The sequence below is a fragment of the Bufo bufo genome, chromosome 10 (assembly GCF_905171765.1).
Source record: "Bufo bufo chromosome 10, aBufBuf1.1, whole genome shotgun sequence".
Lineage (NCBI taxonomy): Eukaryota > Metazoa > Chordata > Amphibia > Anura > Bufonidae > Bufo > Bufo bufo.
Window position 1 is genome coordinate 145,334,630 of NC_053398.1, and position 22,546 is coordinate 145,357,175.

At 51.2% G+C, this 22,546-nt stretch overlaps 1 protein-coding gene across 1 annotated transcript in view; it reads left to right on the forward strand.

Annotated features, from left to right (window-relative positions):
• HYDIN (HYDIN axonemal central pair apparatus protein) overlaps window positions 1–22,546 on the forward strand; it is a 114,312-nt gene that overhangs the window by 69,170 nt on the left and 22,596 nt on the right. Inside the window, exons 41-60 of the mRNA XM_040410017.1 lie at window positions 3,923–4,146; window positions 4,253–4,387; window positions 6,499–6,682; window positions 7,147–7,288; window positions 7,391–7,544; window positions 8,719–9,333; window positions 9,476–9,694; window positions 9,852–10,066; window positions 10,149–10,331; window positions 10,666–10,785; window positions 12,069–12,228; window positions 15,557–15,729; window positions 19,297–19,495; window positions 19,581–19,680; window positions 19,810–19,909; window positions 20,290–20,458; window positions 20,734–20,969; window positions 21,059–21,179; window positions 21,271–21,475; window positions 21,564–21,799. Coding sequence (XP_040265951.1) covers window positions 3,923–4,146; window positions 4,253–4,387; window positions 6,499–6,682; window positions 7,147–7,288; window positions 7,391–7,544; window positions 8,719–9,333; window positions 9,476–9,694; window positions 9,852–10,066; window positions 10,149–10,331; window positions 10,666–10,785; window positions 12,069–12,228; window positions 15,557–15,729; window positions 19,297–19,495; window positions 19,581–19,680; window positions 19,810–19,909; window positions 20,290–20,458; window positions 20,734–20,969; window positions 21,059–21,179; window positions 21,271–21,475; window positions 21,564–21,799 — 3,890 coding nt within the window. The remainder of the gene's footprint in view (window positions 1–3,922; window positions 4,147–4,252; window positions 4,388–6,498; window positions 6,683–7,146; window positions 7,289–7,390; window positions 7,545–8,718; window positions 9,334–9,475; window positions 9,695–9,851; window positions 10,067–10,148; window positions 10,332–10,665; window positions 10,786–12,068; window positions 12,229–15,556; window positions 15,730–19,296; window positions 19,496–19,580; window positions 19,681–19,809; window positions 19,910–20,289; window positions 20,459–20,733; window positions 20,970–21,058; window positions 21,180–21,270; window positions 21,476–21,563; window positions 21,800–22,546) is intronic.

Sequence of the window (22,546 nt, forward strand, 5' to 3'; positions counted from 1 at the left end):
ACAGCCCTTTTCAAGTCACCCCACAGCATCTCAATGGGATTCAAATCTGGACTTTGACTTGGCCATTCCAGGACTCTCCATTTCTTCTTTTTCAGCCAATCTTTGGTTGATTTACTAGTATGTTTTGGGTCATTGTCATGTTGCATGGTCCAGTTCCGCTTCAGCTTTAATTTTCTAACTGATGGTCTCACATGTTCTTCAAGCACCTTCTGATACACAGTAGAATTCATCGTGGATTCTATGATGGTGAGCTGACCAGGTCCTGCTGCAGCAAAGCAGCCCCAAACCATGACACTTCCACCTCCATGCTTCACAGTTGGTATGAGGTTCTTTTCTTGGAATGCTGTGTTTGGTTTACGCCAAACATGTCCTCTGCTGTTGTGTCCAAATAATTCAATTTTGGACTCATCTGTCCAAAGAACATTATTCCAGAAGTCCTGGTCTTTGTCAACTTTATCGCTGGCAAATGTCAGTCTGGCCTCGATGTTTCTCTTGGAAAGCAAAGGTTTCCTCCTTGCACACCTCCCATGCAAGTTAAACTTGTACAGTCTCTTTCTGATTGTAGAGGCATGTACTGCTACATCAACAGTAGCCAGAGCCTGCTGTAGTTCTCGAGATGACACTTTAGGGTTTTTGGAGACCTCTTTTAGCATCTTGCGGTCTGCTCTTGGGGTGAACTTGCTGGGGCGACCAGTCCTGGGCATGTTGGCAGTTGTTTTGAAAGCCCTCCACTTGTAGACTATCTTCCGGACAGTGGAATGGCAGATTTCAAAATCTTTTGAGATCTTTTTAAATCCCTTCCCAGACTCATAGGCTGCTACAATCTTTTTTCTGAAGTCCTCTGACAGCTCTTTTGCTCTCACCATGGTGCTCACTCTCACTTCAACAGTCAGGAGCACACCAAACTAAATGTCTGAGGTTTAAATAGGGCAAGCCTCATTCAACATGCAGAGTAACGATCTACTAATTATGTGCACCTGGTGTGATATACCTGTGTGAGATCTGAGCCAATTTAAGAGGGAATACATGTGAGGGTGTCCTATCTTTTTCCTCAGTTAGAATAGGCATTTTTGTAGAATGACATTTACAGAAGATCTTGAAAAGACTTTTCTTCAGTTTTCTTTGTTTAGTTGGATTACTTTAATCTCTCTGTATTGTTGAAACGGAGATGAAATAACCATTTATTAAAAATGTTACAAAAAACCACATGCTTTCAAAGGGTGTCCTAATTTTTTCACATGACTGTAGGTGCAGTGTGTCAGTCAATACTGGTATTATATAGGTGCAGTGTGTCAGTCTATACTGGTATTATATAGGTGCAGTGTGTCAGTCTATACTGGTATTATAGGTGCAGTGTGTCAGTCTATACTGGTATTATATAGGTGCAGTGTGCCAGTCTATACTGGTATTATATAGGTGCAGTGTGCCAGTCTATACTGGTATTATATAGGTGCAGTGTGTCAGTCTATACTGGTATTATATAGGTGCAGTGTGTCAGTCTATACTGGTATTATATAGGTGCAGTGTGTCAGTCTATACTGGTATTATAGGTGCAGTGTGTCAGTCTATACTGGTATTATATAGGTGCAGTGTGCCAGTCTATACTGGTATTATATAGGTGCAGTGTGTCAGTCTATACTGGTATTATATAGGTGCAGTGTGTCCGTCTATACTGGTATTATATAGGTGCAGTATGTCAGTCTATACTGGTATTATATAGGTGCAGTGTGTCAGTCTATACTGGTATTATATGGGTGCAGTGTGTCAGTCTATACTGTATTATATAGGTGCAGTGTGCCAGTCTATACTGGTACTATATAGGTGCAGTGTGTCAGTCTATACTGGTATTATATAGGTGCAGTCTGTCAGTCTATACTGGTATTATATAGGTGCAATGTGTCCGTCTATACTGGTATTATATAGGTGCAGTATGTCAGTCTATACTGGTATTATATAGGTGCAGTGTGTCAGTCTATACTGGTATTATAGGTGCGGTGTGTCAGTCTATACTGGTATTATATGGGTGCAGTGTGTCAGTCTATACTGTATTATATAGGTGCAGTGTGCCAGTCTATACTGGTACTATATAGGTGCAGTGTGTCAGTCTATACTGGTATTATATAGGTTCAGTGTGTCAGTCTATACTGGTATTATAGGTGCAGTGTGTCAGTCTATACTGGTATTATAGGTGCAGTGTGTCAGTCTATACTGGTATTATAGGTGCAGTGTGTCAGTCTATACTGGTATTATAGGTGCAGTGTGTCAGTCTATACTGGTATTATATAGGTGCAGTGTGTCAGTCTATACTGGTATTATAGGTGCAGTGTGTCAGTCTATACTGGTATTATATAGGTGCAGTGTGCCAGTCTATACTGGTATTATATAGGTGCAGTGTGTCAGTCTATACTGGTATTATATAGGTGCAGTGTGTCCGTCTATACTGGTATTATATAGGTGCAGTATGTCAGTCTATACTGGTATTATATAGGTGCAGTGTGTCAGTCTATACTGGTATTATAGGTGCAGTGTGTCAGTCTATACTGGTATTATATGGGTGCAGTGTGTCAGTCTATACTGTATTATATAGGTGCAGTGTGCCAGTCTATACTGGTACTATATAGGTGCAGTGTGTCAGTCTATACTGGTATTATATAGGTGCAGTGTGTCCGTCTATACTGGTATTATATAGGTGCAGTCTGTCAGTCTATACTGGTATTATATAGGTGCAATGTGTCCGTCTATACTGGTATTATATAGGTGCAGTATGTCAGTCTATACTGGTATTATATAGGTGCAGTGTGTCAGTCTATACTGGTATTATAGGTGCGGTGTGTCAGTCTATACTGGTATTATATGGGTGCAGTGTGTCAGTCTATACTGTATTATATAGGTGCAGTGTGCCAGTCTATACTGGTACTATATAGGTGCAGTGTGTCAGTCTATACTGGTATTATATAGGTGCAGTGTGTCAGTCTATACTGGTATTATATAGGTGCAGTGTGTCAGTCTATACTGGTATTATAGGTGCAGTGTGTCAGTCTATACTGGTATTATAGGTGCAGTGTGTCAGTCTATACTGGTATTATAGGTGCAGTGTGTCAGTCTATACTGGTATTATATAGGTGCAGTGTGTCAGTCTATACTGGTATTATAGGTGCAGTGTGTCAGTCTATACTGGTATTATATAGGTGCAGTGTGCCAGTCTATACTGGTATTATATAGGTGCAGTCTGTCAGTCTATACTGGTATTATATAGGTGCAATGTGTCCGTCTATACTGGTATTATATAGGTGCAGTATGTCAGTCTATACTGGTATTATATAGGTGCAGTGTGTCAGTCTATACTGGTATTATAGGTGCAGTGTGTCAGTCTATACTGGTATTATATGGGTGCAGTGTGTCAGTCTATACTGTATTATATAGGTGCAGTGTGTCAGTCTATACTGGTATTATATGGGTTCAGTGTGTCAGTCTATACTGGTATTATATGGGTTCAGTGTGTCAGTCTATACTGGTATTATATGGGTTCAGTGTGTCAGTCTATACTGGTATTATATAGGTGCAGTGTGCCAGTCTATACTGGTATTATATAGGTTCAGTGTGTCGGTCTATACTGGTATTATATGGGTTCAGTGTGTCAGTCTATACTGGTACTATATAGGTTCAGTGTGTCAGTCTATACTGGTATATAGGTGCAGTGTGTCGGTCTATACTGGTATTATATAGGTGCAGTGTGCCAGTCTATACTGGTATTATATAGGTGCAGTGTGTCAGTCTATACTGGTATTATATAGGTGCAGTGTGTCGGTCTATACTGGTATATAGGTGCAGTGTGCCAGTCTATACTGGTATTATATAGGTGCAGTCTGTCAGTTGATGTTTGTGTCGGGGACGAGGTGACATGGTGGATTGTGCCCTACAGCCTCCCAGTCGGTTGATTCCTCCGGCGCTCAGCCTGCATTAAGTGTGGAAGCGCTCGCCAGACACACAGCGGAGGGAGGACAAGCTGCAGAGTCCAGAGTCGCTCCTCACTCTGTTATTTCCCGGGGAAATCGAGGAAGTTTGCTGGCAGCAAAGGGAAAATCAGAGTCTCAGCAAATCCCAGGAGTCAAGCAGCAGCACCTGTCTGATCAGGCGGCCTCACAGGTAATCGGCCGTCTCACCGCCGACCACCACCCATACACATGAAGAGTCCCACAAATTTCCATTTAAGATTTTAACTCTGGTATATCATGTATCTGTTTTCCTGCAGTCTGGCAGCTCACCTATCCCGGGGCCAGCACAGCGACGTCTGAGTGTGAGTGCAAGTGTCGGCGGAGACCATGGGCTGATGAGCTGTGTGCTGCCAGAAGACCTGCTGCTGGAAATCCTGTGTGACCGGCTCCAGGTACAGTGATGTCTGCCTCTGAGTGACGCCTGTACACTGACCATTGAGTGACATCCATACACTGACCTCTGAGTGGCGCCCGTGCACTGACCTCTGAGTGACGCCCGTGCACTGACCTCTGAGTGACGCCCGTACACTGACCTCTGAGTGACATCCATACACTGACCTCTGAGTGACATCCATACACTGACCTCTGAGTGACATCCGTACACTGATCTCTGAGTGACATCCATACACTGACCTCTGAGTGACGCCCATGCACTGACCTCTGAGTGACATCCATACACTGACCTCTGAGTGACATCCATACACTGACCTCTGAGTGACATCCGTACACTGATCTCTGAGTGACACCCGTACACTGACCTCTGAGTGACATCCGTACACTGATCTCTGAGTGACGCCCGTACACTGATCTCTGAGTGACGCCCGTACACTGACCTCTGAGTGACGTCCATACACTGATCATTGAGTGACGCCCGTACACTGACCCCTGAGTGACGCCTGTACACTGACCTCTGAGTGACCCCAGTACACTGACCTCTGAGTGACGCCCATGCACTGTACTCTGAGTGACATCCATACACTGACCTCTGAGTGACATCCATACACTGACCTCTGAGTGACACCCGTGCACTGACCATTGAGTGACACCCGTACACTGATCTCTGAGTGACATCCGTACACTGACCTCTGAGTGACGCCCGTACACTGACCTCTGAGTGACATCCATACACTGATCATTGAGTGACGCCCGTACACTGACCCCTGAGTGACGCCTGTACACTGACCTCTGAGTGACCCCAGTACACTGACCTCTGAGTGACGCCCATGCACTGACCTCTGAGTGACATCCGTACACTGACCTCTGAGTGACATCCATACACTGACGTCTGAGTGACGCCTGTGCACTGATCTCTGAGTGACGCCCGTACACTGACCTCTGAGTGACACCCATTCACTGATCACTGAGTGACGCCCGTGCACTGACCCCTGAGTGACGCCCGTACACTGACCCCTGAGTGACGCCTGTACACTGACCCCTGAGTGACGCCCGTACACTGACCTCTGAGTGACGCCTGTACACTGACCTCTGAGTGACCCCAGTACACTGACCTCTGAGTGACATCCGTACACTGACCTCTGAGTGACATCCATACACTGACGTCTGAGTGACGCCTGTGCACTGACCTCTGAGTGACGCCTGTACACTGACCCCTGAGTGACGCCCGTACACTGACCTCTGAGTGACGCCTGTACACTGACCTCTGAGTGACCCCAGTACACTGACCTCTGAGTGACATCCGTACACTGACCTCTGAGTGACATCCATACACTGACGTCTGAGTGACGCCTGTGCACTGACCTCTGAGTGACGCCCGTGCACTGACCTCTGAGTGACGCCTGTGCACTGACCTCTGAGTGACCCCTGTACACTGACCTCTGAGTGATGTTGTATTTTTATGACCATAATTAATAATTCTTAATTGAATTATTACCCACCGACAGTGACGCCCGTGCACTGACCTCTGAGTGACGCCTGTACACTGACCTCTGAGTGACACCCATTCACTGATCACTGAGTGACGCCTGTACACTGACCATTGAGTGACATCCGTACACTGACCTCTGAGTGGCGCCCGTGCACTGACCTCTGAGTGACGCCCGTGCACTGACCATTGAGTGACATCCGTGCACTGACCTCTGAGTGGCGCCCGTGCACTGACCTCTGAGTGACATCCATACACTGACCTCTGAGTGATGTCCGTACACTGACCTCTCAGTGATGCCCATACTATTGAATGTTGCCTGTCTACTGACCTCTAAATGACATCTGTACACTGACCCCTGAGTGACGCCCGTGCATGACCCGTGAGTGACGCCCGTGCACTGACCTCTGAGTGACGCCCGTGCACTGACCTCTGAGTGACGCCCGTGCACTGACCTCTGAGTGACGCCCGTGCACTGACCTCTGAGTGACGCCCGTGCACTGACCTCTGAGTGATGCCTGTACATTACACATAGTATAAACATCCGGGTCACTGTATACGGCGGTATAACATTCCTGTTTCAGTCTCTATATTTCACCTTGTCCTCTGCTTACCTCCCAGTTAAGTGACTGTTTCCGCGGCGCTGTGTTTGACGGCCTTGATACGTTGTTTGCCCGGAGCATGTCCTCCGCTCTCCTCATCGTCCTGAAGGCTCTGAACAATCGCAAGCACATATATCTTATCAACCTGCAACAGGACTACGCCTCAATGAGAGCGCAAGACCATGCCCGGAGGCACCAGGAAGGTAATGGGGTTACCATCCTATTTCTAGGGGGTCTCCCTGTCATTTATTAGGGTCTCCGTGTTATTTCCTGGGGGTCTCCCTGTTATTTATTAGGCTCTATGTTATTTCTCGGGGGTCTCCCTGTAATTTATTAGGGGTCTCCATGTTATTTCTCAGGGGTCTCCCTGTCATTTATTAGGGCTCTCCTTGTTATTTCTCGGGGGTCTCCCTGTAATTTATTAGGGGTCTCCATGTTATTTCTCAGGGGTCTCCCTGTCATTTATAAGGGGTCTCCTTGTTATTTCTCGGGGATCTCCCTGTCATTTATTAGGGCTCTCCGTGTTATTTCTCGGGGATCTCCCTGTAATTTATTAGGGCTCTCCTTGTTATTTCTCGGGGATCTCCCTGTCATTTATAAGGGGTCTCCGCATTTGGAGCTGAGGGCTGGAGTTGGTGGATCTCATGTTTTTCTCTGTTTAATACAGAACAGGAGCAGCTGCAGATCCAGGCCCAGGAGAAGGCCAGTATGGAGGAGATGGACGAGGACGAGTACGATCAGTTACCGGCGGAGGAGAAAGCTCGTATTGATGGACTGCGTCTCAGGGCCATAAAGGAGCGGAAGAAAAGGTCTCATCTCTTACCCCAATCAATATTCCCCCCCCCCCCCCCCCCCCCCCGGTGTATAAATATAGGTACTGAATGCCTCTCTGTTTCTCTTTTGGGGTGCAGAGAGCAGGAAGAAAGGCTGGCCAGAGAGGAGCAAGAGCGAAAGCTGCAGGAAGAGCTGCTAAAGCAAAGAGAGGAAGAGGAGCTGAAGAGGAAGTCCAAGAGAGGAAAGAGCCGCGATTCTGATGGGAAGAAGAGTCAAATGGGGAACAAACAGGTACACTGCCCCAAACACTGCCCCCGCCGCTAGTCCAAACACTGTCTGGTCAACCACCCCCTCCTCTGCTCCCTCCACTGCCCCAAACACTGCCCCCTCCGCTACTCCAAACACTGTCTGGTCAACCGCTCCCTCCACTGCCCCAAACACTACCACGTCAACTGCCCTTTTGCTGCCCCAAACACTTTTTTGTCAACTGCCCCCTCCACTGCCCCAAACATTGTCCCATTAACTGCCCCCGCCGCTGCCCCAAACAATGTCCCGTAAACGGCCCCCTCCGCTGCTCCAAACACTCAACTGCTTCCTCAACTGCTCCAAACACTGTCCCGTCAACTGCCCCCTCCGCTGTCCCAAACACTGCCCCTCCACTGTCCCCTCTGCTATCTCAAACACTACCCCCTCTTCTGCCCCAAACACTGCTCCTCCACTACTCCCTCCCCTTTCCCAAACACTGCCCCCTCCACTGCTGCCCCAAACACCATGTCTTGTACCGCCCCCCCATTTTACACTGTGCCGTCCACTTCCCCATACATTGTGCTGTCTACTGCCTCTGCTTCCCCGTACACTGTGTGCTCCAATGTCCCACACACTGTGCCCTTCACTGCACCATACACTGTGCCCTCCACTGCCCTGTACACTGTGCCCTCCACTGTCTTTGCTGCCCTATACCCTGTGCCTTCTACTGCCCCATACACTGTGCCTGCCCTCCACTGCCTTTCCTGCTCCATACACTGTTCCTTCTACTGCCACATACACTGTGCCCTCCGCTGCCCCAGACACTGTGCCCTCCACTGCCCCATACACTGTGCCCTCCACTGCCCCAGACACTATGCCCTCCATTGCTTCCGCTACCCTATACACTGTGCCCTCCACTGCCCCATACACTATTCCCTTCTGCTGTACACTGTGCCCTACACTGCCTTCGCTGCTGCATACACTGCCCCATGCACTGTGCCCTCCACTGCCCCATACAATGTGCCCTCCACTGCCCCATACACTGTGCCCTCCACTGCCCCATACACTGTGCCCTCCGCTGCCCCATACACTGCTGCCACTACCACACCAAAGACATTCTTGGGTGCTCATTTCTGCTGCACTTTTTGTTCCGTTGTAATGTGTGCTGTCACAGTAGACTGAATATCCATCCGTCCATCTGTCTGTCATTTCTTTTCAGGCCCCAGCTCTGCTTGCTGTGAAGTCAGAACAACGATTGGACTCGGGAACTGAGAGGAAGATTTCTCTCAACCGATCAGACTCTGCGCAGTATGATTGTGATGAAGGTAGAAGAAAAAAACCTCTGCAGCATGTGAGTGTCCAGGAAGACACAGACTCTGTTAGTGAGAGTGAGAAGCAGCTGATTCAGAAGTTCAAGACCTACGAGTCCTCACAGAAGGAGATCCTGCACATCCTGATCTTCTGGGACCGTGTGCAGGGAGTCCTAGTTCCACTGTCCACTGCAGAAGAAGGACAGCAAGAAGGTGAGGACCAGGCCCCCGAGCGGCAGGTACCCTCTGGTAAGAGGTATCGTAAAGACCGAGAGCGGCAAGAGAAGCTGGAGCGGGAGAAGGCGGAGAAAGAGAAAGCGGAGAAGGAGCGGCTTGACAGGCTGAGAGCCACTGAAGAGGAGACAGGAGGACTCACAGGGCCAGAGAAGGATGGACAGGAAAACCGGGAGGAGGAGCTGAAGACAGATGTGGGGATCCCACACTATGACCTCCAAGTCTCTGGAGAACCCTACACCAATGAGAAGAATGTTCTGCAGAGCGGCTTTCTACCTTCAGTAGATGAGGTGAGAATAGAAACGTGTGTGTCCAACCATATACAAACACATGGATGTAAGCCATCACTTGATGAAGCCTGTCCTACATGATCCTTTGTACAACATGTCTGCAGTAGATTGTTATCTTTGTTTTACCCTACTCTTCTGACAGGTGCTGGAAGGCCTCGGACTTGGCCCGTCTGGTCCTCCCATTCCACCACCGTACCTCTGCTCTGTCATCGTCTTCCCTGAAAGAAGGACTTTGTCTGTGGAACCCGAGACACTGGGGCACTTCACCTTCATTGCAGCATCTCCTGATGACCCCAATGTAATTACTGAAGATAAGAAGGATCCAGAACCTGAATCGGAGCTTACCCTCCCCCTGCTTAAGGTAAGACGGCCACCATGTGTCTGTGTAACAGCTCTAGATTATAAGAATATTGGACAATTAGTGCAGCGATAAGATGTGTGTAGAGCTATGAGGGGGCTAACAGTGGCGGGTCAGAGGGCGAGGAGATGTCACAGCTCCTTATCTTCTCTCATTTCAGGAGGAGCAACTAACGCCCACCAAGAGCCGGAGCAAAAAGGACAAAGCTGCTGACACCGGCCGAGAGAGTCAGAAAGAAAAACGCCGCTCCTCCTCACTCCGCAAGACGCAGCAGAACCCAGAGAGCCGTTCTCCACCACCTGGTGCCAGGACGCCCGTCTCAGACATAGACCGCAGCAGTGTCACAGGAGAAGCCCCGATGGAGAAGTTACTGCCGTAAGAATGTTGTCAGAGCATTTGTCAGCCCTATGTTGCTAATCGGTATACAGTACCGTCTCACTCCGTCTTGTGTCTGTAGGCTCGGGATATTCCGCTGGGTGGTCCCAGCCGGTGGGGAAGTGCCTCTGCGAATTCATTTCCACTCAAACCATACAGAAAACTTTGATCAGACCCTGAACTTTGAGCTTGTCGGAACCTGCCGTCGATACCAGCTGTACTGCCGAGGAGTATGCGCCTTCCCCACCATCAGCAAAGACCCCAAGTAAGAACTTTATTGTCACAGGCTGTTCTGATAAAGTATTGTAGGTCTGGGTTGGATGGTACCCTGTGCAGGACCCTCTGTAGTATAATGTCCATGAGCGAATCAGCCAGGCAGTGCCCATAGGATCAGACACCAAGAATGGAAGCCCCTGGCTACTGATGTCCGCCCTCCAGTAAGCGAGCCGAGGTAATAGCTTCTCCCCAGTGCTAACTTCCATAAATGCTGAAGGCGCAGGACATGAAGATGTGTGACCCGTCATTGCCCTGCAAGGGGTAGATGATACCTGTCATGGCGCCCACACCCAATGCTGCTAATTCTAGAATTCTGTTTGCAGGGTTGTCTTTTCTCATCGCAAAAAGGAAATCCAAAGTGATGAGATCATTCACAAGAAATTCATCCTCAGCTCCAGCACCTTTGACTTTGGACCTTTGCTGTGCGGGAAAAGTCGAGAGAAGTGAGTGCAGACGTGTCAGTCCAGGGGGTGATGATGACCAGCGGGCACTGACCCTATTGGAATCACCCATACGTCTTCCTTCTGCCAGTGAATGAGATGCTGTCATGTCTGGTAGTTAATCTGTAGTACAGGCATCTTCTGACCCTCTGGCTGTATAAATGTTTACAAGAATGATCTGAAGATGCCACTTATAGCAGATTGGCCACTGACACCTCTGCTAAAGCATCTGCATGATGCCCGCAATTTGTCACCCACCTCAAGACCAGAGATGGTGCAGGGAGAACAGACTGGAGAGTCATCTGGCAAACGAATGGCATGCCAGCGACTGCGCCACTTCACTGCACATTATTCACTGTTATACCGTGGCTGACCTCACAGGAAGTCTGTATGATGTCATCAGTCACATGATCACTGCACAACATACTGACCTCACAGGAAGTCTGTATGATGTCATCAGTCACATGATCACTGCACAACATACTGACCTCACAGGAAGTCTGTATGATGTCATCAGTCACATGATCACTGCACAACATACTGACCTCACAGGAAGTCTGTATGATGTCATCAGTCACATGATCACTGCACAACATACTGACCTCACAGGAAGTCTGTATGATGTCATCAGTCACATGATCACTGCACAACATACTGACACTGACCTCACAGGAAGTCTGTATGATGTCATCAGTCACATGATCACTGCACAACATACTGACCTCACAGGAAGTCTGTATGATGTCATCAGTCACATGATCACTGCACAACATACTGACCTCACAGGAAGTCTGTATGATGTCATCAGTCACATGATCACTGCACAACATACTGACCTCACAGGAAGTCTGTGTGATGTCATCAGTCACATGATTTTTGTCCAGCATAACAGTCAGGCAGAGATGGAGGCTAGTGTAGTCTTGCACAAGGTGGTGGCCATGATGGCGACCGCCTGCAGCTGTGAGGTCTTGTAGACAGTGGTGTACATAGAGAAGTAAGGGCCCCAAAGCAAGCATCCAACCAGGCCCCCCTCACACAGGACAGAAGGGTTTCCACCTAAACCCCTTTCAATGACCCTTGGGCCATTTTTTTCCACTGCTTCATTTGCTAAAAGTTGTTTCTTTAGAGGGTAGAGTCCTGACCAAGTGTTCACCTCCATTAGAAGAGGAGATGATCCCAACTGGGCCCCCTCTGGCCCGGGCCCCATAGCAGTCGCATGGTCTGCCGCTATGGTCGTTACGCCCCTGCTTGTAGAGATGTGTGTTTAATCCACTTCTCCTTTTCAGATATAAAGCTGGACAATATCCAGAGAACATGGAGAAAGTGACCATCTGCAGTGTGTCTCCCCTGGAGTCTGAGGTCACATTCTGCTTCCAGAATGACATGAAAGCTGCAACCTTCATCCTGGACCCCCCGACCATGAGCCTAAAGCCCAGCGAGAAGCAGGTATGTTTGTGGGGGCTGTATACATTGCATCTAGCAAGAGTAGTTCTGGTGTTTCAGATGATTGTTCAGTTACATGTAACCAAAATCCAGAACTCCGTCATAGTGGGTCAGACTGAGTGTGCAAGTGTCACCGCGCCTTCTGAGGTCTGGTCAGACTGAGTGTGCAAGTGTCACCGCGCCTTCTGAGGTCTGGTCAGACTGAGTGTGCAAGTGTCACCGCGCCTTCTGAGGTCTGGTCAGACTGAGTGTGCAAGTGTCACTGCGCCTTCTGGGGTCTGGTCAGACTGAGTGTGCATGTGTCACCGCGCCTTCTGAGGTCTGGTCAGACTGAGTGTGCAAGTGTCACCGCGCCTTCTGAGGTCTGGTCAGACTGAGTGTGCATGTGTCACCGCGCCTTCTGAGGTCTGGTCAGACTGAGTGTGCAAGTGTCACCGCGCCTTCTGAGGTCTGGTCAGACTGAGTATATATGTGTCACTGCGCCTTCTGAGGTCTGGTCAGACTGAGTGTGCATGTGTCACCGCGCCTTCTGAGGTCTGGTCAGACTGAGTGTGCATGTGTCACCGCGCCTTCTGAGGTCTGGTCAGACTGAGTGTGCATGTGTCACCGCGCCTTCTGAGGTCTGGTCAGACTGAGTGTGCAAGTGTCACCGCGCCTTCTGAGGTCTGGTCAGACTGAGTATATATGTGTCACTGCGCCTTCTGAGGTCTGGTCAGACTAAGTGTGCATGTGTCACCGCGCCTTCTGAGGTCTGGTCAGACTGAGTGTGCATGTGTCACCGCGCCTTCTGAGGTCTGGTCAGGCTGAGTGTGCAAGTGTCACCGCGCCTTCTGAGGTCTGGTCAGACTGAGTATATATGTGTCACCGCGCCTTCTGAGGTCTGGTCAGACTGAGTGTGCAAGTGTCACCACGCCTTCTGAGGTCTGGTCAGACTGAGTGTGCATGTGTCACCGCGCCTTTTGAGGTCTGGTCAGACTGAGTGTGCAAGTGTCACTGCGCCTTCTGGGGTCTGGTCAGACTGAGTGTGCATGTGTCACCGCGCCTTCTGAGGTCTGGTCAGACTGAGTGTGCAAGTGTCACTGCGCCTTCTGGGGTCTGGTCAGACTGAGTGTGCATGTGTCACCGCGCCTTCTGAGGTCTGGTCAGACTGAGTGTGCATGTGTCATCGCACCTTCTGAGGTCTGGTCAGACTGAGTGTGCAAGTGTCACCGCGCCTTCTGAGGTCTGGTCAGACTGAGTATTCATGTGTCACCGCGCCTTCTAAGGTCTGGTCAGGCTGAGTATACATGTGTCACCGCGTCTTCTGAGGTCTGGTCAGACTGAGTGTGCATGTGTCACCGCGCCTTCTGAGGTCTGGTCAGGCTGAGTGTGCAAGTGTCACCGCGCCTTCTGAGGTCTGGTCAGGCTGAGTATACATGTGTCACCGCGCCTTCTGAGGTCTGGTCAGGCTGAGTATACATGTGTCATCGCGCCTTCTGAGGTCTGGTCAGACTGAGTATACATGTGTCACCGCGCCTTCTGAGGTCTGGTCAGGCTGAGTATACATGTGTCATCGCGCCTTCTGAGGTCTGGTCAGACTGAGTATACATGTGTCACCGCGCCTTCTGAGGTCTGGTCAGACTGAGTGTGCATGTGTCACCGCGCCTTCTGAGGTCTGGTCAGGCTGAGTGTGCAAGTGTCACCGCAACTTCTGAGGTCTGGTCAGACTGAGTATATATGTGTCACCGCGCCTTCTGATGTCTGGTCAGACTGAGTGTGCAAGTGTCACCGCGCCTTTTGAGGTCTGGTCAGACTGAGTGTGCATGTGTCACCACGCCTTCTGAGGTCTGGTCAGACTGAGTATACATGTGTCACCGCGCCTTCTGAGGCCTGGTCAGGCTGAGTATACATGTGTCACCGCGCCTTCTGAGGTCTGGTCAGACTGAGTGTGCATGTGTCACTGCGCCTTCTGGGGTCTGGTCAGACTGAGTGTGCATGTGTCACTGCGCCTTCTGAGGTCTGGTCAGACTGAGTGTGCAAGTGTCACCGCGCCTTCTGAGGTCTGGTCAGACTGAGTATATATGTGTCACCACGCCTTCTGAGGTCTGGTCAGGCTGAGTGTGCATGTGTCACCGCGCCTTCTGAGGTCTGGTCAGACTGAGTATACATGTGTCACCGCGCCTTCTGAGGTCTGGTCAGACTGAGTGTGCATGTGTCACCGCGCCTTCTGAGGTCTGGTCAGACTGAGTATACATGTGTCACCGCGCCTTCTGAGGTCTGGTCAGACTGAGTGTGCATGTGTCACCGCGCCTTCTGAGGTCTGGTCAGGCTGAGTGTGCAAGTGTCACCGCAACTTCTGAGGTCTGGTCAGACTGAGTATACATGTGTCACCGCGCCTTCTGAGGTCTGGTCAGACTGAGTGTGCAAGTGTCACCGCGCCTTTTGAGGTCTGGTCAGACTGAGTGTGCAAGTGTCACCGCGCCTTCTGAGGTCTGGTCAGACTGAGTGTGCATGTGTCACCACGCCTTCTGAGGTCTGGTCAGACTGAGTATACATGTGTCACCGCGCCTTCTGAGGCCTGGTCAGGCTGAGTATACATGTGTCACCGCGCCTTCTGAGGTCTGGTCAGACTGAGTGTGCAAGTGTCACTGCGCCTTCTGGGGTCTGGTCAGACTGAGTGTGCATGTGTCACCGCGCCTTCTGAGGTCTGGTCAGGCTGAGTGTGCATGTGTCACCGCGCCTTCTGAGGTCTGGTCAGACTGAGTGTGCATGTGTCACCGCGCCTTCTGATGTCTGGTCAGACTGAGTGTGCATGTGTTACCGCGCCTTCTGAGGTCTCGTCAGACTGAGTGTGCAAGTGTCACCGCGCCTTCTGAGGTCTGGTCAGACTGAGTGTGCATGTGTCACTGCGCCTTCTGAGGTTTGGTCAGACTGAGTATACATGTGTCACCGCGCCTTCTGAGGTCTGGTCAGGCTGAGTGTGCATGTGTCACCACGCCTTCTGAGGTCTGGTCAGACTGAGTGTGCATGTGTCACCGCGCCTTCTGAGGTCTGGTCAGACTGAGTATACATGTGTCACCGCGCCTTCTAAGGTCTGGTCAGGCTGAGTGTACATGTGTCACCGCGCCTTCTAAGGTCTGGTCAGGCTGAGTGTGCATGTTTCTGGGGGTCAGTGTATTTGTATTTTCAGTCATTAGTTCAGGAGCTGAGGTCTTCTTCTCCACCACATCCCCAACGCTCCTTATACCTTTCCTGCCTCAGACCTCACTATAGTGTTAGGACAGAGTTGGGTTAAAGACGACACCAGTAAAACGCGGCCGAAACGTTGACTTATTGGTCCGTTCTATCCCAGGAGCTCTCCATATGGGCTTATCCCACTGCACCCGGGGTGTTTGAAGATAACATCGTATGCTGCATTAAGGACAATCCTGAGCCGGTCATCTTCCACGTGAGCTGCCGAGGCGTGCGCCCAGAGCTGGAGCTAGACCGCAAGCAGGTTCACTTTGAGAAAATGCTGCTGCATCGGTGAGTAGTGAAGCCTATGCCTCCTCAGATGGCAGTCCTCCGGCTGGGCCGCCATGTGCCGCCATGTGCCGACTCCCATCATGTGATCTCCTCCGGGACAATGGGAGACACGGCCAGGGGCGGACTGGGAATGTAAAGTGGCTCCATGTTGTAGGTGAGGCCAACACAAGTAGGTGGGGTAAACAAAACCATAGAGCGGCAGTATAGTGGACTACCCTTTGTTATGTGGTTCTGCAGCAGAATCAAATAGCAAAATGCAGCACAATATACCGCCCCAGCAGAACCAGATACCACAGTGCAGCACAATATACCGCCCCAGCAGAACCAGATACCACAGTGCAGCACAATATACTGCCCCAGCAGAACCAGATACCACAGTGCAGCACAATATACCGCCCCAGCAGAACCAGATACCACAGTGCAGCACAATATACCGCCCCAGCAGAACCAGATACCACAGTGCAGCACAATATACTGCCCCAGCAGAACCAGATACCACAGTGCAGCACAATGTACCGCCCCAGCAGAACCATATACCACAGTGCAGCACAATATACCGCCCCAGCAGAACCAGATACCACAGTGCAGCACAATATACCGCCCCAGCAGAACCAGATACCACAGTGCAGCACAATATACCGCCCCAGCAGAACCAGATACCACAGTGCAGCACAATATACTGCCCCAGCAGAACCATATACCACAGTGCAGCACAATATACCGCCCCAGCAGAACCAGATACCACAGTGCAGCACAATATACCGCCCCAGCAGAACCAGATACCACAGTGCAGCACAATATACTGCCCCAGCAGAACCAGATACCACAGTGCAGCACAATGTACCGCCCCAGCAGAACCAGATACCACAGTGCAGCACAATATACTGCCCCAGCAGAACCAGATACCACAGTGCAGCACAATATACTGCCCCAGCAGAACCAGATACCACAGTGCAGCACAATGTACCGCCCCAGCAGAACCATGTACCACAGTGCAGCACAATATACTGCCCCAGCAGAACCAGATACCACAGTGCAGCACAATATACTGCCCCAGCAGAACCAGATACCACAGTGCAGCACAGTATACTGCCCCAGCAGAACCAGATACCACAGTGCAGCACAATATACTGCCCCAGCAGAACCAGATACCACAGTGCAGCACAATGTACCGCCCCAGCAGAACCAGATACCACAGTGCAGCACAGTATACTGCCCCAGCAGAACCAGATACCACAGTGCAGCACAATATACCGCCCCAGCAGAACCAGATACCACAGTGCAGCACAATATACCGCCCCAGCAGAACCAGATACCACAGTGCAGTACAATATACTGCCCCAGCAGAACCAGATACCACAGTGCAGCACAATATACTGCCCCAGGAGAACCAAATACCACAGTGCAGCACAATATACTGCCCCAGCAGAACCAGATACCACAGTGCAGCACAATATACCGCCCCAGCAGAACCAGATACCGCAGTGCAGCACAATATACTGCCCCAGCAGAACCAGATACCACAGTGCAGCACAATATACCCGCCCCAGCAGAACCAGATACCACAGTGCAGCACAATATACTGCCCCAGCAGAACCAGATACCACAGTGCAGCACAATATACCGCCCCAGCAGAACCAGATACCGCAGTGCAGCACAATATACCGCCCCAGCAGAACCAGATACCACAGTGCAGCACAATATACCGCCCCAGCAGAACCAGATACCACAGTGCAGCACACTATACCGCCCCAGCAGAGCCAGATACCACAGTGCAGTACAATATACCACCCCAGCAGAACCAGATACCACAGTGCAGCACACTATACCACCCCAGCAGAACCAGATACCACAGTGCAGCACAATATACTGCCCCAGCAGAACCAGATACCACAGTGCAGCACAATATACTGCCTCAGCAGACCCAGATACCACAGTGCAGCACAATATACTGCCCCAGCAGAACCAGATACCACAGTGCAGCACAATATACTGCCCCAGCAAAACCAAATACCACAGTGCAGCACAATATACCGCCCCAGCAGAACCAGATACCACAGTGCAGCACAATATACAGCCCCAACAGAACCAGATACCACAGTGCAGCACAATATACAGCCCCAACAGAACCAGATACCACAGTGCAGCACAATATACCGCCCCAGCAGAACCAGATACCACAGTGCAGCACAATATACCGCCGCAACAGAACCAGATACCACAGTGCAGCACAATATACCGCCCCAACAGAACCAGATACCACAGTGCAGCACAATATACCGCCCCAGCAGAACCAGATACCACAGTGCACCACAATATACTGCCCCAGCAGAACATGATACCACAGTGCAGCACAATATACCGCCCCAGCAGAACCAGATACCACAGTGCAGCACAATATACTGCCCCAGCAGAACCAGATACCACAGTGCAGCACAATATACCGCCCCAGCAGAACCAGATACCACAGTGCAGCACAATATACTGCCCCAGCAGAACCAGATACTACAGTGCAGCACAATATACCGCCCCAGCAGAACCAGATACCACAGTGCAGCACAATATACCGCCCCAGCAGAACCAGATACCACAGTGCAGTACAATATACCACCCCAGCAGAACCAGATACCACAGTGCAGCACAATATACTGCCCCAGCAGAACCAGATACCACAGTGCAGCACAATATACTGCCCCAGCAGAACCAGATACCACAGTGCAGCACAATATACTGCCCCAGCAGAACCAGATACCACAGGGTAGCACAATATACTGCCCCAGCAGAACTAGATACCACAGTGCAGCACAATATACTGCCCCAGCAGAACCAGATACCACAGTGCAGCACAATATACCGCCCCAGCAGAACCAGATACCACAGTGCAGCACAATATACCGCCTCAGCAGAACCAGATACCACAGTGCAGCACAATATACCGCCCCAGCAGAACCAGATACCACAGTGCAGCACAATATACTGCCCCAGCAGAACCAGATACCACAGTGCAGCACAATATACTGCCCCAGCAGAACCAGATACCACAGTGCAGCACAATATACCGCCCCAGCAGAACCAGATACCACAGTGCAGCACAATATACCGCCTCAGCAGAACCAGATACCACAGTGCAGCACAATATACTGCCCCAGCAGAACCAGATACCACAGTGCAGCACAATATACCGCCCCAGCAGAACCAGATACCACAGTGCAGCACAATATACCGCCCCAGCAGAACCAGATACCACAGTGCAGCACAATATACTGCCCCAGCAGAACCAGATACCACAGTGCAGCACAATATACCGCCCCAGCAGAGCCAGATACCGCAGTGCAGCACAATATACCGCCCCAGCAGTGCCAGATACCACAGTGCAGCACAATATACTGCCCCAGCAGAAATTCTCAGGACGGCACCAGATGGTTATGTAGCTGGCCAGCAGCTGGGCGAGGGACTCAGTTGGCACACTGGCCATCAGCCCAACAGGAATTTTCCCTGTAGGGTCTATGACTAGTCCGTCCCTGGACACGGCTCGTACTAACGCAGCAATGTCCTGTGTGCTTACAGGAAGGACACCAAGACGGTCTTCCTCAGGAACAGCACCTTCTTACCAGCTGCCTGGAGGGTGACGGGTCTGGAGAACTTGGGTGACGATTTCTCAGTGTCTCAGGACCAGGGTATTGTGGCACCCCGTTCTGAGTATGGTTTACAACTTCACTTCAAGGCCGCCAAAGCCACCAACATCAAGAAGTTCATTCGTCTGGAGGTAAGTGGGTGGATGTCATGGCTGTGTGTCCAGGAGTGGGGTCTGTCATCTCAGGTCCATCTGTTATCGTACGTTCTGTCTGCAGGTTTCTGATGTTGAGAACATTCTGGGAATTGTGCAACTCGAGAACATCCATGTGTTTGCAGAGTCTTACGATGTGGCTGTAGATATCAGCTTCCCTAAAGGTAAAGGTCCTGCTTGTGTCCTGACTTGCTGGTACTGATGGTTCGTTCACGCTGTGACCATGACACTCGGGCAGGCTGTAGGGGGCGCTATGCACATGTCCTCCTCATATGTGACTGCTGTCTCTGCAGGTACAGATGGAGGCCTGGACTTCGGAGTGGTGAAGGTCTCAGAAGAAGCTAAACATACCCTATCTCTGAAGAACAAGGGGAAGTATGAGATCGGCTTCAGGTAAGTGGCTGGCAAGGGGACATTGATAACACGGAGGAGTCCATGACCACACCTGGGTAATGACGGAGCTGGATGCTCTACACTTGGTAAGGATGTCAGTGATTGCCATGGTTGTGAGTTCAGACATGAGGATACACATGGTGGGGGGTAGAATAAGTGATATGTGGCAGTACCGGACCTCCGTCACCAGAGCACGGACAGCTCATGTAGAGCAAGGAGACGATGGCAGATGTAGAACTTTCCATGGTCCTAACTATTCCAGGGCCCGGTTTCACCTGTAGCCCAGCACTGGAGGCTAGTACACGTGGAGGCCTCGGCCTCTGTGGCCAGCACTTTGAGGCACCGCAGCTCTGACACGATTCTCCCCGTCCTACTTTCAGTTTCTCCTTGGAAGCCCCTGCTCCCGGAACGCCAGATTTGAACTCCATCTTCTCTATCCTGCCACAAAAAGGGACCCTGAGCCCCAACGAGCGAGCCACCCAGGTGCAGATTGTGTTCCAGGCCAAGATGGAAGTGCAGATTGTGGATAAACCAATCCTGAAATGCCAGGTACTCCGCGGACTCGGGGCCTGTGGGGGGTGAAGGGGCAGCGGGTGCAGGCACCGTCCTCTCTATTCTACTGTAGAGGTCCTGGGTGCTAATGTAGGGTCCCAAACTCTGCAAACCGAAGAATATTGCCACTAGGAATGTCCGTCCACAGGGCTGAAGCTTCATGTATGTTAGGGTTGGAGTTACTTACTGGGGGACAGGTTTCCAGACCTGGCAGGTGGAGAAGACCCCTGTACAGTTGATGATCCTCATGTGTCCATCTGCCTTCCCTGCAGGTCATTGAACCCAGCCTGTCAGATGAGACAATCGCGAGTATCCCAATTCGCGTAACTGTCTCTTCAGCGTTCGCCAAATACCGCCTCACCCCGTCCTCAGACGTTAACTTTGGAGCCATGGTGCTGGGCAGCCGCAAGTTGTGTACATTCACCTTGGAGAACTGCGGTCTGCTGGAGTTTCGTTACAGTATCAGCAAGATGATCCGTGAGGCAATGATCCAGCCGGCCAAGAAGGGGTAAGGAGAAGCTCCGACTCTACACAGGCATCCTTCTCATAGACAGGGTTGCGGGGTGCCGCTCATCTCCCCGCCTCTGTGACTTTTAGGCCGGCTCATGGAGTGAAGCGAGCTCGTTCGCGGGAGGGTTCTGGATCCAGCAGATCAGTTGCTTTGGGCAAAACAAAACGTGCGGATTCCCAGCTGCGAGACTCGAGTATTTCTGGGCAGGTAAGTGGGCCCCTGCTGTGCTGTATGGAGGGCCCGCTGTGTCCGGCCATGTTTCTTTGTATATGTGTAAGCATGTGCTCTGTCATTTAAGGCGCGCTTGACCCTGGGCTCGTTCACGGTGTCGCCCGGCTTTGGGACCCTTACGCCAGGGGGTCAGCAGGTGGTCAGCGTGGAGTGTGTAGCCGACCAGCTGGGAAAAAGTGAGGAATTCCTGGCTCTAGATATCTCCGATCGACACCCAGACGACCTGCCCACCGGCATTCCCTTCCGTCTCATCAGTGAAGTGTGCACCCCAGGTGAAGCTCGGGGCCCATACAGCCCATACAGGGGCCGCGCTCACATGTGATAATGATGGTGGTGATTGTGCTCTACTCCCTCTTCCAGGGTTCGTTACTGAGGACATTCCCAGTATATTTGAAGAGCATCGTATTGTGGGGGACGCCAGGATCCTGCAGTGTCTGCCGCCTCTTCAGTCAGACGGGATCTACCTGCAAGACGAGAAGCGATTCTTAATCTGGAACGTGTTGGTGGGACAGACGGCCACCGCCCGCTTCAAGATCATCAACTCTGGAAAGGTTCCCTGTGATGTGGCGCTGACCGTCAAACCGCTCTCTGCTAAGGTAAAGGGGAGAGCGATGGGTTAAACCATTTGCATGATCTGAGATATAGGGGACAGGGGACCGCAACGTCAGGACCCGAGAGCTGTGACATCAACCACTTCCCAACCTGCTCCAGTGTGGCCCCATATCTCCCTGCACCCAGTGCAGCAGAGCTGGATAGTACATGATGGAAGCATCAGCCCACCTGTGCGGTGTACTGTCGGCTCTCCTGTGCGGTGTACTGTCGGCTCTCCTGTGCGGTGTAGTGTCGGCTCTCCTGTGTGGTGTACTGTCGGCTCTCCTGTGCGGTGTACTGTCGGCTCTCCTGTGCGGTGTAGTGTCGGCTCTCCTGTGAGGTGTACTGTCGGCTCTCCTGTGCGGTGTACTGTCGGCTCTCCTGTGCGGTGTACTGTCGGCTCTCCTGTGTGGTGTAGTGTCGGCTCTCCTGTGCGGTGTACTGTCGGCTCTCCTGTGTGGTGTAGTGTCGGCTCTCCTGTGCGGTGTAGTGTCGGCTCTCCTGTGCGGTGTAGTGTCCGCTCTCCTGTGTGTTGTATCGTCGGCTCTCCTGTGCGGTGTAGTGTCGGCTCTCCTGTGCGGTGTAGTGTCGGCTCTCCTGTGCGGTGTAGTGTCGGCTCTCCTGTGCGGTGTAGTGTCGGCTCTCCTGTGCGGTGTAGTGTCGGCTCTCCTGTGCGGTGTAGTGTCGGCTCTTCTGTGCGGTGTAGTGTCTGTTCTCCTGTGCGGTGTAGTGTCGGCTCTCCTGTGCGGTGT